This window comes from Lepidochelys kempii, chromosome 17, assembly GCF_965140285.1.
Source record: "Lepidochelys kempii isolate rLepKem1 chromosome 17, rLepKem1.hap1, whole genome shotgun sequence".
NCBI lineage: Eukaryota > Metazoa > Chordata > Testudines > Cheloniidae > Lepidochelys > Lepidochelys kempii.
The window spans coordinates 8789999-8805972 of NC_136396.1; the positions used below are offsets into that span (position 1 = coordinate 8789999).

The 15974-nt window shown below is 43.4% G+C and overlaps 1 protein-coding gene across 12 annotated transcripts in view; it reads right to left on the reverse strand.

Moving 5' to 3' along the window:
- Nucleotides 1–15974, reverse strand: part of MSI2 (musashi RNA binding protein 2) — a 377475-nt gene that overhangs the window by 37242 nt on the left and 324259 nt on the right. For 7 of the 12 annotated variants that reach the window (XM_073315753.2, XM_073315752.2, XM_073315757.2 and 4 more), the window contains one exon: nucleotides 2421–2540. The exons of 1 other annotated variant lie outside the window; for it this stretch is intronic. In XM_073315753.2, coding sequence (XP_073171854.2) covers nucleotides 2421–2540 — 120 coding nt within the window. The remainder of the gene's footprint in view (nucleotides 1–2420; nucleotides 2541–15974) is intronic. 4 more of the 12 variants (XM_073315763.2, XM_073315758.2, XM_073315762.2 and 1 more) reach the window with 1 other exon arrangement.

Here is a 15974-nt window from a genome sequence, read left to right on the forward strand (position 1 = left end):
AAAAGCATATGAGGGGATTGTGCACATTTGCAAAAACATTTTTCTTGTAATGAATCGGGCCCATACACTGTAAAATGATATTTATCATACTCCATTGCTCCTGAATACAATTCACTACCATTGCTGTATGAAAGTGACAAGCCCAAGATGCCCTGTTCAACAACTCTCTTTAGATGGAAATGACTGCAAATAAAACACCATCGTTCCATAGAACACATTTCACTACAAATGTAAACAGCCTCTAGTTTAAGAAGTTTGACAATCTCTTTCTTCCTCCTTGAGATTACGGGTGAGTTTTGTTTGTTTGTTTTGGGGCATGCATACAATTTTGAGACTTGAAAGGCATTTCCAAACTCCATACTGCTCTTTAAACTTGCCAGGAAGGGTGGTGTTAATTTAGGGTTAGATTTAGTTTCGTATTGCACGTTCAAATAAAAATAATAAAATTAAAAAAAAACCCACACTAAAAAAACCCCAAATGATTTCAGGCACAGAATTGATTGATGCTCAGTTCAACTGTAATGGCGAACCAAAAGCACTCTGATTAAAAAAATAGTAATAATGGAAGCAACGTTAATCTAGCCAAACCCTCTGCGCCTTGCTAAGGGGCAACTCACCAGGTCTGTTAGTACTTAAAACAAAACCTGAAGGGCAAAACACGAGGAAGAGACAGTGACAATTAAGTCCATTTTCCTCAATTAATAGGTGAAATCAATTTTTCTTCCCTTTAAAGAAAGGGAGGAGGGAGAAAGAAAGAGAAGGAAAAATATTCCCACAGCTGTCTGGCAAGTCACCCCTTAGGCTTTCTCCACATGCCACAAAATAAAACTGGTACAGATGATCCTTTGTAGCCCCGCAAGCAGTGCCAGTTTGCATGGAACGGAGTTCTCCTGACATCTTACTTTGGACTCCACAGAATTAGGGTCTCACTCAATGCATATTTGGGTATTAGTCCTCAGTAGCTTTTTTTTTTTTCCTTTTCCTTTTCCTTTTATTTTTTATTTATTTATTTATTTTAAGAGCCTAGCTAACCAGCGTAGAAGTTCCACACAGCTCACTGAAAACCTCTACTCTAGGATCAAATTGTGAGTAAGCTGGAAACATTCTTTGCTGCGTGTCTTATGTGTACAATGTTGAGCAACACCGCACTGAAGCGGCTGGGGAGTTGAATGCCAGGTAGCAAGAACGTTTTCTCAAAACTCCCTGCCTCCCTAGATGTCCCTTCATCATTAGCAAGAACAAATGGTAAGATGAATTCACAGGATCATACATAAATGTTGAATGTACCTGTGAGAGCAGGTAAATCTACTGAGAAGGCATCACTATACCCTTTGCTCTTGCTCAGGGTTTATAAAATGTGTTCAGTCACCACTGTACAATCAAGACACAGGATAGTATGCAGACACAGAACAGGGTGTGCTGGTAAGTTAACAGCCCACTCATGACTGTACTGAACATTTAATTACTTAAGCAAAGCGCTAATTCACATGTTTCCCTACATTGAAATTCTAGGGTAATAACTGTAATTGGTAACTATTTATTTATTTCCCTTAAGGGGGGAAAAAAAAGCGTTTGGAAGGACAGAGAGAAAAGCTTTAACATTTCTCATGAAGCTTAGGCAGCAGTTTGCAGTAGGTAACAAGAGGAGCAGTCTGAGAAACAAAAACTAAGCTTTGAATGGCAGGAAAATTAAAAACGATACTTTGGAAACCAACAATACATGTGCTTTCAGCCGGGCCACTTTGATTTGGCTCCAGGTAACGTTTATTGATTGCCTGTACTTCAGGCAGCATTTACAGCTGTACCACCCCAATTAGAGTTCAAAGGAAAGCAGATCTTGAGTGCATATATGAACATTTTAGGATCTCTTCTAATCTACTGTAGCAGATGGCTTTTGTCTCCAGGTTAACAGGAAGCTCTGTGCTAGTAAATTACCATCCTGGTAACCAGCTAGTTCCAGGGGAAAGAATACTATTTTGTTGGGAGGTGGGGCCAGGAAAGGTATTTTTAAAAATAAATCCATAGGACACCTTGCCATGATATCTTACTGGGGGCAATCATTCAGGGCACAAATCTGGGTGGTGTGGTTTGATCTCGCAGCCATTGGAGCATTAACGGCAGAGAGCAAATGCTGCATTGTTAACCCAGTGCAAACTTCACATGAGAAATGAAAACTTTTTTTTTTTTGGTCCTTTAGGATCTTTAATTTAAAAATAAATAAATGAACGATACCAAAAAAACCCCACTACCCTGGGTTTGCCAGTTCTTATGTAAACCTCGTGTAAGGTGCTCCAGGCCTCGTGGCCTCTGCTTGTAGTGTGTGTGTGTGGTTTTTTTTTCAGGTCCCCAGGATAAGTGTGAGGAAAATCAGAGTAATGATGGACAGCTGCAGCCACATAGAATGCCAACAGAGCTTTTACCTTCCCCTGCATTCTGAGGGTATGCCATGTAGCAGCCTCTTCCACCGGCCCCCCTACCTGATCCTCTTGCTGCCGCCACCGCTGCTGCTGCTACTGGTCCATAGGCTGCTGCCGGAAAACCTAGCCACGGAAAGAAGGAGAAGGGTAAAGGGAAAAATCCAATGAAAAGCAGGTGTAACCAAATCAATCAAGCAAACAAAAAAAAGGGGAGGGGGAGGGGCAAAATACTGTAGCACTTTTGGGGGCAACTATGGTCAATTATGGTCCTCTTTTCAAAAGGGGGGGGGTCTGACTTGAGGAACCTTAAGAGAGCCTGATTTACTGACAGAGCTGAGCCTCTGAAAATCAGGTTCCTTTATGGTGTGCCTACTTGGGCATGCAAAATTGAAGCACCTGTGGCCTTCTTTTGAAAATCCTGCCCTAAATCCTCTGCAATGAATTTCAATGGCTGCATGCTCTGATGATGCCTTTTTATCCTGTGCATAGGTCTTCTGAGCCACTGCAAGTTTTAAAGGCAAGATACTGGAGTGAATAAATTCACAGAGACAGCTTGTAGGATGTGGTTTATATCTTCTTGCTTTCAAACTGTTAGGGCTCAGATCAGTTTTGCAGAACAGTAAGGATACATTTATTTATTTTATTCTTTGCTTATTTGCAAGAGGAAAGCAATATGCTGATTTACAGACAAGACAGTAATCAAAATTACAGGGAGGTCCTTGTTTCAAGAACACAGGTTTGCTGGGATAAAGTAAAAAATTTTCACTTGGATGCATTTAAAAAAAAAAAGCAGCTTTCTAAAGCAAAACAGCAGCAGATCAAGGAATTTCAGGTACCATACCCTGATGCTGTGAAACTGCAAAAAAATGGGCTGCGCACTAGCAACACTGTGGTTTCTAATTTAATTCATTTTAAAAAATCTGCCAGAGACACTGGATTTATTTATTTTTAAGTAAGCAAAGACAGGGGAAAAGGTGATCAACAAAAACACCAGATGCCCTTGCTGCAAAGGACAGCAAGAGGCTCTGAAGGGTTCCTGGTCTTTGCAGAATTCCAGCTGCTGCTATTAGTTTTGACGACCCAAGACGGGGCAAACTTGTCAGGGAACACAGCTTCTGTGCCACACTGAAGAGACCACAGAAAAACAACTGCGACTTTAAAGAAGCAGTTGAGACAGCAGAAGAGAGCAGAACAAACTAGAGAGAGAGACAGAGAGAGAAAGAGTTCCAGATAAATCAGCAAACTACAAGCCCACTAACTCTAGTACTATCATCCCAGCTACACGTAACCAGGGGAAAAACTGAACAAAGAACAGCTAGGCGAGAGTGACTCTAAGCTACTTTAAAACATCAATTAAAAAAGACATACTTGCATTTAAATACGGTAATAGGGCTGTTAGGGGGGGAAAAAAAAGTCTATGTAAATATATGCACAGCTACCTCAGGCTATTGTCTGAGGCTGTTCCCAAAATACAGAACATGTGCACAAACACAGCAAATCAAGTTATTATTCAACACTGACACAAGCCTGTTTGCTCTCATTATGATGCTGAATTGTTACAAACACTGAAGAGTAAGACACCCGGCAGGATTTATTTGGGGTGATAGGGTCAAAAGCCTAAGTCTCCTCTACCCCCCTAACCCGGATTGAGGCCTGGTCTACAGTTAAAATTTAGATTGACATAGCTACGTAAAATTCACCCTCCTGAGTGACAACCTAAACCCTGCATAGATGCAGCTAAGTCAACCAAAGAATGCTTCTGTCAACCTAGCTACCGCTGCTCAGGGAGGTGGATTAACTCCATAGATGGAAAACCCCTATACAGTGCCATAGTTTTGCTGCGGTAGTGTAAACGGGCCCCCAGGTACAGGCAGAAGCCTCAGTATCCTGCCAGTCTCTACTTTCCTCTTAGCCAGAGCTCGCTGTTACAAAATGGAATTCACTCTTCCGGGGGGAAAATTTCTGGCAGGTCAGAGGCAAGTCTCTGGAACCATATTCTCTTCCCATTAGAAACAAGCCCAAACCCAAACCCTTATCCAGACTTGGACCAATCAGTCAATTAGCGAAATTCCCCAGGGCCTGATGGAACACACAGGGCCAGCTTCAAACAGTTGGGGGGGAGAAGGTGTCCCCATTCTCCCAAAGAAATCCCCTTCTCCGTCTAAGATGATGCACAGCCAACCAACTTGCCCAGAAAGCAGCATCCTTCACATTCCCACATCCCATTCCAGACAGGTCCATAGTGAATGTGAAAATTCACAGGCAACCTGTCAACTGCAGGCTTTGTGGGCTCCCTAAGGTGCCCCAGAGGTTCAGATGAGACTTGGATTTTCCATATTATAATATGCCTCTGCCTCCTTCCAGTGTGCGCCCCCGACAGTGAAACCTCCTTCAAAGACAGCGTCAGAAACAGAGCCTGAAAGCATATTTCTCTTGCTCAAGTGCCAGGGACTCCCGGTATTTACTTCAAACGAAGGGCAAAAAAGCATTACTATGCAAAAGAAGAATGAAATAATGGAGGTGGAGAAGGAAACCAACAGAAAGACCCTGAACAAAAGACGCATTATTCTACTCCAGAGTGTGCTTTGGACAGGTGTGTGAAAAATTAGCTCACAGAAAGGAATTTGTTATCCCAAATCTCGGGGAAAAGCCTCCACATGACACTGAGTTCCAAACAACTGAAATAGAATCTGATCAACTCAAGCGCTGTTAGGGAAATTCTGCCCCTGTGTGTGGGCGAGTATTTGGGGCAGGGCGAGAGGACGGTTAGAAGTGTGGGGGGGGTGGGGGTGGAAGGGTTGGGAGGAGAAGGGGGGACTGATTAATAACCAGGATTTGGAAAACATGGTTACCAATCCTGACCCAGAGAGACTAGCTCCCTCAGCCCACAAGCCTTGAATCAATGCCGCCTACTGAAAATAGATTTGCCAGGCTTCACATTAACATGGTTAATATTTGCACACTACATTGAAGCTGTAATAATAATAATAATAATTATTATTATTATTCTAGTTATTTACATAATATTTTTCACCCTTAGGTCTCAAAGTGAGCTTTACAAAGGTGGCTAAATAGCACTATCTCCATTTTACAGATAGCTTCTCCGTACCTCAGAGTACCCTAAGTGACTTGCCAAAGGTCACACAGAGAGTCAGTAGCAGAGCTGGGAATAAAACCCAGGTCTCCTGGTTCCCAGCCTGCTCAGTAAAGCATTATGACTCCCTCAGCACTATGTAAAGGGGTGTCCCCGCACTGCTGAGTCAGACTTTAGAGAACATCATTTATATTGACAGAATGATCAACCCTCCCATCCTAGGTATCATATGATATTTCTCTTGCACTTATATTCACTGTGCCCAGGTGATCTAGTGCCATAGGTACTCACACATGGGAAGTGAGGCATGACCCACCCACCACCATCCTACTGAGCTACTACTCACTACTGTGACTCATTAGTGGAGAGGCAGGCGTATGCAACACCTCTGCCTCTCCACCCCCATCTTCATGCATCCAATAGAAACTGTTTTTTAGACAAATACTTCGGCAAAGGTATTTCTCTACATTATAGCAGGTTAGTAACTTTCCCTGACTCCTGGGGTTTAAAACAGCATGGGCCATAGTGTCCCAAAGGGATGTTCTATATGTAGAGGGCTAAAATTTGGCTACAGAGAGAGACCACCTATCGCTCTGCAACTTATGATCAGTGGGGATCTAGACATGGATGGAGCCTAGGGAAAAACTCCCAGGGGCCCAAAGCATATGCGTGGAAAATACTGGGTTCTGGAACTGCTTGTCAGTGGAGATCAGGAGCTGTCCTACACGCCTATAGCATGAAGTGTAAGACCCATCTCTTTCCACAGGTGAAGGCAATGACTGCGAACTGGCCTCATAACCTTTTCCTGGAGATAAACAGGAGGGTGTTTGGGGCTGGGGTGGAGGCTCCATGGGATGACTGGGACCTGGATGAAGGTGTCGGGGAGGGGGGAGTGTCACCAATGCCTGTGAACAAGGAGAGCCTTGAGCCAGAATTGGGCCCCTTCCGCTTCTGATCCTGTTCCCTTCTTCTTCACTTGGATCCAGCAGGGGGAGCAGCAAGTGGGGAGGCCAAGGGGGTGTCCTGGCTGCCTGCTCAGCAGATGCCGTTGCGGGCTGTTCCAGGGGCCCAGCATCTCATCTGGGACATGGGAACACCTGGCATCGGCAGCCTTAGTAACCTGACACCTGCTGCCATTCCGGTGGGGGGAGAGGGGGCAGCACAGAGAGACGGAAGAGAACAGGGCAACTGCAGTCGAAGCTGGGGGAGGGAGGAACCCTGTGACCAAAATCTGTGAAGCAAAAGACATGCTGAGCTGAGTGGGGCAGAGGAGTCCACCTGGAGCCAGCTGGCATCTGATAGGGCTTAAGCAATAAACAGGCCAGCTCCGAGCCAACCGCATCCAGCAACAGGCCCTGAACCAAAGCCCTTTGAAGTCAACAGGAGTCTTTCCATTGACTTCAATGGACTTTGGATGAGATCCAAGGTGAAGGCCACACTGCATCGTAGAAGGGAAAGCAGCACCAGCCCTTCTTGCTCTGAATAGCCACCGTTATCTAGAGCCATCACTATGCCAACTGAAAAATCAAAAAGGAGGAGGGAAGAGCTCAATTACTCATCATATTTGTCCCCTTCCTGCAGAAATGATCCCTGTCCTTCTTTGTGTATCCTTTGCTTATAACTGCCTAGAGAAAACAAGACGCCTAAGCTGTTCCAAAGGACTAAAGTGGATTTAGGCATTCCAATTAGCAGATATTTTACAATAAATGTTTTGAAAGGGGCTCAAATGCTGTCCAAGAAAGCCCTGAGGATTCAGATCAATTTCATGCTGCCTTATTACTCAGAAAAAGCTAACATGAATATTTGGAGTTCAATTTTTCACAGATAAATTTTTCTGCTTCCTGCATCACTAGTTTCACTTTAAATACTGAAACAGCCTCATGTGGGAGAACAAGGACACATCTGTTTTTAACTACGATGCCCTAAGGTCACAATTTTAGTGAGTGGCTGTCTACATGCAAGTGTTTTTTCCAACACACAAATAAGTCTGGAGAGAAATCAAGTGGGTGACACATAACCAAAGGATGGGATGCTGAATTTAAAGAGCCAGTGCAAAGCCCTGACATGAAGCATGGAATTTGCCTCATCCCACTTTGCAGAGAGCCATGGCTGTTTGAGAATGGGAACATTTCATCCATCATGTGTGTTTGGCTCCATTTTGCACCCTCACTGCCACAACTGCTCTTCTCATAGTTAGAGGAAGGAAAGACTTTGCCCCGTTTCCCCACTGCTTCCCAACAAGGAGTGAATCAAGACTTCAGTTACAACCAAACCAAGAAAGGGGAGATATAATCAAGATCTGGCCGTTGATCATATGGCAACTTGGGTAAGAATTTAGCACTTCCAGCCACGATAAACGGGAAATAAAATATTCACCTATAATTCCAGCGCACCCCTCTTCTGTTCATGCAGTCTCAAACTGTTGGCGGCTGGCTGTGCTGACCAACCCTTAACACCCTCTACTGCACTTTTCCTGGAGGAGCTCCTATGAAGAGATTCTCAAAACTGGTGGGAAGAGCGGAATGAGACTGGTCGTAAAAGGGGCAGCGAGTGCATAGAACAGCAGGAACCTCACATTAAGGCTCAGAATAGGCAACCGATAAATTATTCTGCATTAGTTAAACACCAACCCTGTGTGGCTTGTTAAGCACAGAAGATTTCGGTTTGGAATTTCAACTGAAAATCCGCTACCTGCCTTTCCCCCCACCCCTGAAATCCCTTAAATTCCATGACAGATTTGAGGAGGAGGAGGATAGCAAAAGTTTCAGGATGTCTTTGTTGGAATGGGGGCGGGGGGAGGAAGGGAGAAATGGCGAGTGTTTGGGCAAAAGGCTGGAAGGGGAGAGCTACCCGCCGATGCACATTCAACACAGCTGTGTCAACTAATACATCCAGTTAATTGCAGCTCCAGCAGCCCACTTCCTCCCAGATCCCAGAAGCAGCCTTGCTACTAATTGAAGGGCTACACTACAGAGAACGAAAGAGCAGAGCAGGCATTAGAGTGGGGGAGGGACCAAGAGGGCTCAATCAAAAAGAAAAATCTACTTGACATTTCAAGTAGAAATAGTGACTATTGCCCAGAGGAGGTGGCATGGAGAAAACACTGGGGCGAGAGTCAGGAGACATGGGGTCTATTTCCTGCCCCTGCCACTGACCAACACGTGACCATGGGCAAATCACTTCACCTCTCATGCCTCACTTTCCTCGTGTGTAAAATACTTACCCCTTGCTTTGTAACAAGCGTGGAAATCTACAGATGAAGTTCTATGAAAGCCTAGTACACATGCCCTCTACTCACATAATGGAATTTCACTGCTTCTTCCTCCAGCCTTGTGCAAACACCGTCATTGGGCTCCGTTCCCAATAGTCATGCTGTGCATACTGGCCACCTGAAAGAGCCTTACACCAGTGTTCAGTTCCATTGAACTGCAGTCAGCATCGACATGCTAACAGAATGGGAAGGGTGAACTAAGCAGACATTAAAGATAACTCCTCCTCCTCCCTTCCACCCCTTTTCAAATGCCTTCCAAAGGCCCCAACCTGGGTAGTCACTAGCAGTCAGTGACTGGAATAACTACAAGTTGAGAAAATACTAGTAAGATGGAAAAATGCATCTCAGCTCCTTCAAAGAGAGCTTGCACTGACTTAGTTAATGCAAGAGACTGATTAAGCTTGGACGAGGTATGGGGGATTGCAAGAAAGCTATTTCAGAGCAGACCGTAGCAAGTAAACACCTGCGGACTCTGGCTGCAAAGCAGAAACAAAACCACAGAATAAAATAAGAAACCTGCATCCAGAGGTTCCATCAGAGAAATGAGATGATGGGGATGTTGCATATTATGTAAGAGGTGCTCAACCTTCTTCACCGTGTGCTGGGTTAAGAAAAAAACAACCACCCAACAACAACTTTCCCCCACATATCCCTGTCAAGCCATAAAGAAAGGGAGGGTGGTTAAAGCCCTGCCTGGACCAGCAGGCAGCAACTCCTGGCTGTAAACTGCAGATTACACCTACTTGTACCTGCACAGAAAGCTTCCTTCCAGGCTGGAGCTCAAATGAAATTCATCGCAGGGGAAGTGCCATGCCCAGCTTTCATTAGCAAAGAGTGATGCAGCAGGCATGCAGATTCTAAGAGAGATCTTTACTGAGCATGCATAAAAAGTCAGTGCTATGCATTGAAAGGCCCTGTGTTTAGGAGCAGCCTGATCCCTTCCCAGTGTGCATCCCTGAGCAACTAGGTTGTTCCACCTGAAACCTCACCCTCACATCATAATACAGCCTGCTTGTGTCAAATAGCCTGGCAGGCATAGTCCTGGATGGATCCCAGGCCTCTGAAAACAACAGGAGCTTGATACGCTCTGCACAAAGCGGGCAGGTCTGAGACTGAGGGAGGACGGGCAAAACAGAGCAGGAGCAAACTATTCTCAATGACCCGGTCAACATACCCAGCACTGAGACCAGCAGACTCATTAGTGAACCAAAACCTATTTAATTCATTGTTACATTACTTACAACCCAGTTAGTGCCACGCTAGACATCAGCGCCCTAGGTGAAGGCTTCTGAGTTTCTCCCTCTCTGACAACACCATTTTAAATCTGTCTAAACAGCCACCTCTCTGCCAGTTCTTTGGATACAAAACTAACACAGACACGGCACAGCAGGTTCATGGCCCCCCCTGCCCAACCCACAAAGGATGTGATTCTGTTACAGCTCCCTGTTTGAGAGCTTGCTCAGGACAATCTTCCTCTGTCCAGGGTAACCCACTGGTCAGAGTGCATTGTATCTCCTCCTTCCCCCTTTGTGGCTGATCTACAGATGATGCAAGTCTGTTAGAGCCCCCAGCTTCAGAGTTTTTCGGCTCTTTAGGCTAATGCTTTCAGCCCTGGAGATCCCTGGTTCAATGCCTGGTGTCAACCAAGCACATAGCATACACTGACCTGTGGGTTACACATCGTTCTTCCAAAGGCGCATGTTAGTAGATAATAGTGCTAAGACATCGGCACCTGTTAAAGGTCATGAGAGAGGCATGGTCCAGCGGTTAGATCATCAGACAGACTCAGGAATTCCATTCTCTGATACTGACTCAGTGTGTGGCCTTGGGCAAGCCACTTAACCTCTCTGTGCCTCAGTTTACCCATATGCAAAATGGAGATAAGGATCCTTGCCCACCTCAGAAATATGTCGAGAGACTTGATGAATTAGTGCCTGAAAAGTGCTCTCAGATCCTCAGCTGAAATGTGCTATAGAAGAAGTTCAAACAATTACTGTTACTGAGAGTATCTTCTGAACTATGAAACGGCTTGTGCAGAGCGACAGCATCAGCACAATGACAAACACAGGAGTGGAGTCTGAAAAAAATATAAGAAAAGCCTCTTGTATGTGTGACTGCTAGGGTCTGGAGGGCTGAGCTTGCTGGTGAGAATTTGACTTGCCTGGTTGGGGGACCCCTGAAGGCAGGGCTGTGGAAGCATCAGACTGTGGCACCCAGCATAATTCAGCAATAAACACAGTCAACTATGGCGACATCCTCCCACACCCCTTCCTGTTTCTTGTAGCGGAGGACGTATGGCTGCACCAATTGTGCGGGAAGGAGTAGGCTATAGAAGAGATCCTCCAGAGCTGCCTGAGTTGGCTAACCAGAGCCAAAGTTACAGAGTTACACTCAGAGTTACACCAGAGACAAAGAACCACTCAGCACCCTCAGCATAAAGGAAGGAAGGATCGTCTTGTGCCCAGGGCTGGAACTCAGGAGGCCTGGGTTGAGTTCCTGGCTGTATCACAGACTTCCAGTGTGAACTTGGGCAAATCACAGTTTCTCTGTGCGTCAGTTTAGCCTGTCTGAAAAATGGGGATACCACCACCCCATTTCTCCTGGCTTTTGTCGGTCTCATCTATTCATAGATTCCAAGGCCAGAAGGGATCATTGTGATCATCTAGGCTTACTTCCTGTATAACCCAGGCCAGAGAACTCCCCCAAAATAATTACTGGAACAGATCTTTTAGAAAAACATCCAATCTTGATTTAAAAAGGATCAGTGATGGTGAATCCACCACAACCTTTGGTAAATTGTTCCAATGGTTAATTATCCTCACTGTAACATTTTACACCTTATTTCCAGTCTGAATTTCTCTAGCTTCAACTTCCAGCCACTAGATAGTATTCTACCTTTCTCTGCCAGATTGAAGAGCCCCATTTTCAAGTATTTATTCCCCAGACTATAACAGACTATAATCAAGTCACCCCTTAAGCTAAATAAATGGAGCTCCTTGAGTCTATCACTCTAAGGCAGTTAGAAAACTCTAAAGGTTTTCTAATCCTTTGATCTTTCTTGTGGCTCTTCTTTGAACCCTCTCCAATTTTTCAACATCCCTCTTGAACTGTGGGCACCAGAAGTGGACATGGCAGTTCCAGTACAGGAGTAAAATAACCCCTTTACTCCATTCCCCTGTGTACGCGTCCAAGGATCCCCTCAGCCATTTTGGCCACAGCTGACTCTTTCAGAGTCACTGCTTCCCAGGAGAGAGTCTCCCCCAGCACATTCTGTAAGCACGGCCTATGTTCTTTGCTCCTAGATGTGCACATATTTACATTGAGCCGTATTAAAATGCATATTGATTTTTGTTTGTGCTCAGTTTAGCGAGAAGTCCATATTGCTCTGTATCAGTGACCTGTCCTCCTCATTTACTAACCACTCCCCCAATTTTTGGGTCATCTGCAAACTTTATCAGTGATGATTTTATGTTTTCTTCCAAGTCATTGATAAAAATGTTAAATAACAGGACCAAAAACCAGTCCCTGAGGGACCTCACTAGAAACACATCCACTCGATGATGATTTCCCATTTACAATTACATTTTGAGAGCTATCAGTCTGTAATCCAGTTAATGTGTACCATGTTAATTGTTTACTATTCTAGTTTTTTAATCAAAATGTTGTGCAGTAGCAAGTCAAAGGCCTTACAGAAGTCTAAGTATGTTACCTCAAAACTATTATTTTTATCAACCAAACTCGTAATTTCATAAAAAAAGATATTAAATTTGACAATTAATTTTCCATTAGCCAGTGTTGATCATTAATTACATTACCCTCCTTTAATTCTTTATTGATCAAGTCCTGTACCAGCAGCTCCATCATCTTGCTCGGGACTGATGTCAAACTGACAGGCCTATAACGACTCGAATCATCCTATTTATCCTTTTAAAATACTGGCACAACATGAGTGTTCTTCCTGTCTTCTGTAACTTTCCTAGTGTTCCAAAGCTTATTGAAAATGAACATAACTGTACAGTGAGCTCCTCAGACAGCTCTTTTAAAACTCCTGAATGCAAGTTATCGGGACCTGCTGTTTTTAAAATGTCTAACTTTTGTAGCTGCTGTTTAATATTCTCATGAGATACGACTGGAATGGAAGTGTTATCACCATATGATGAGACTACATCATCCATTCCCCCCACCCCGCAGTACAGAACTTTAATATTCATTGAACACATCTGCCTTTTCTGCATTATTATTGATAATTCAACCATTTCCATCTAATAAGGGACCATGGTTAGGATTCTTTTTGTTCCTAATATATTAAAAAAACCTTCATATTGTCCTTAACTTTGTTGGCCATAGATTTCTCTTTATGTCTCTTTGTTCCACATTCAGCACAATGGGGTTGGGGCCTCTTGGCACTACTGTAATATAATAAATAGTACAGTCCAGGGGAGAGTAACATCGGCATGTGTGAAATGAGAAGAGGGAAACCCCATAAGGACTTTGCAGAGATGGGCTCAAGAAACAGAGTGAGCAGCATAAACCAACTCATTACAAAGGAGACCTACTGCTGAGGCATGGTTCCATTGCTAGGGGATAAGAGATGCAGGAAAGAAGTAGTCAAAAAACGCTGGTGAATGAACCCTCTAAAGCAGTGGTTCTTAACCTTTACTGCAGCCTGCACCCTTTTTGGTTCTCAAAATATGGTCTCGCACCCCTTATAAAAAATCGTTGAAGTAGGTTAGTTCTTTAAACCTAGGTATATTTTTTGTTTGTATATTACAGTAATCGTTAAAAAATGTATCATGTTAATAAATACATAGGTTTGATGAAAGAAAGTAGTTGTACTTACGTGCCTGTGCTTAATGTGTGTTTTTGATGATTTACCTTCTTAAAAAAATCTGGCTGTCTCGCACCCCCAGAAAGGGCATCTCGCACCCCCGGGGGGTGCGTGCACCCCAGGTTAAGAACCACTGCTCTAAAGAATAAAAGGATTACAATCCTATTGCTCTTAAATACCATAAGATACCATAGTACCTTTTTCTAAGGATGTGGTAGGCCTAACAGGACAGCATACTCTTCTCCATTCAGGGCTGCTGTTAGGGTTAGGTCCCCAAGGCAGCCACCTATGGTGCTGAATTTTCAAGGGCATCTCCACCAGGATAGTGCCTATCCATAGTTCGGAGTGAGAGCAGCAGCCATTAGATGCTCCCTATTGTCACACCTCCAGCCTGGCCATCCCTCAGCACTGATTTTGGTATTAGGGTCCTAGGGACTATGGCCCCAATGCAGCTCTAGCCTTACAGTATCCCTGGAAAAGCCAGCTTCTAGACAAAGGAAGGAACAGATGCTCTGACTAGGGCCTCAAACTCTCTAGCACAAACCCTGTCTCCCAGTTCCACAAATGTTCCTCTTTTCCTTGGTAAGAGAGCAGAGAAATAATTAGAAGATTCAGGTCTGGTTTTCAGAGGTGCAGAGCCCCTGCAGATTAAGCTAGAGTCATGGGTGTCAGCACAGCCAAAAACGAGGACCGGAATTTTTAACCAAGTAACTGAGGATTTGCTTTACTTTCACGAGTCACTCTTTTTAAAGGGGGTAACGTTAAAACATTAAAAAGCACATGGTATTGCCAACCCCAAACATTCAAAAATAATGAGTCAGGCCTCAAAAAATATCATGAGATTAGTTGTTTTTTTTGTTTTTTTTCCTCAAAGTGTGGGTTTTTTTTAAAATTTGTTTACTGTTTTCTGAGTGTTTGGTCTGCACTTGGGTCAGCTTTTCTTCACCACCACCAGACTAGAAATTTCTTTTATTTAATATGAAAGATGAGACTCTCAAATAATTACTGGGGTTTCAGGAAAAACAACAAATATCACAAGACTTTTGATAAAATAATGAGAGTTGGCAACACTGAGGATACATTAAACATGCCCAGAGAATTAAGCCTAGCAAACAAATATGTATTTCGGACTCTAAATTCTTTGAGGCAGTGACTGTGATTTCCTGTATGCACAGCACCTAGCACAATGAGGATTGAGACCTCTAGGTGCTATTACAATTTAAATGTTAAATAATAACTTGTGGACAGGTAGGCAGCATTTATACATACATACACTGCACTGTGTGAACATTCATGAAGTCATGAATGTTTCCAAACAGGGATCTCCAGAAGGGACTGTAGATTTTTTTGGAGGGTGGTGGGGGGGGGAAGCAGGAGGGAGAAGAGGAGACAGCACCAATTCTGAATGTATTCCCCTTCACCATTTAAAACACTTCATTTTATACCAAAAACTCTTTCTTGCTTCTTAGAATATGCTGTTTTAAATGTGAGTTAGATAGAAAAAAGTAGAGATCATGTTCGTTGATCTTAAAAAAAAAAAAGTGTGAAATCTAGAATTCAAAATTTGCTATAGGTTGAGTAGGAAAGAAGGTGGAGGGGGAGAACTGATATCCTCTTTTCAAACAATGTTAGCCGTAGCTTTGATCAGCACAGAAAAGCTTTAAAAGGCTCACAGCTGTCATTCTAAATGGATTCTCTCTTGCATTATTCTTTTCATTAGCCAGTTATCCTTTTTGTGGGACCTTTAGGTTTAATTTCGAAAGGTTCTGATTCAAAACCACGCAGCATCCCAGTATGAAACGTTTTGGGGGTATTCTGTGCAACTGTCATGTTTAGTTGTGTGCATGTGCAGAGGAAGGCTATGCCAAATAGACAATATCCCCTACCCCCTATATTTACAACCCTAACTTTTCTACCGTCTTTCTCTCAATTCCCCCTTAAAAAAACCCTCACATCTAAGTTTAACAAAAACACCCAACATACAGTGTTTAGAGAGAAAGAAAAAATCCCAGAGAAATCAACATTTATATAAAGGCGATGAAAGATCTCGGTTCTACCAAAGCATTTACAACAAAATATTTTATGTTAATTAGTTTGCTTGAGTTTGAATGAAGATTCCACCCAAAGTTCTAAAAGTCTGTAAATGTCACACATATAATCATCTACATTATGTCTGAGCAAATTTTATAGTATCTTGAAGGTAAAACCAATATACTTTTTAAAGAAATGGGGCAGCCCAGTCTTTAAAATGCCAAATAGAGGTGAACAAACAAGAAGTTACAAGGCGGGCCTTCAGGGAAATGGAAAATTCTTTTCCTGAGCTTCTGATCAATCCTATTAACATCTTTAATGTCTACAAGTCTG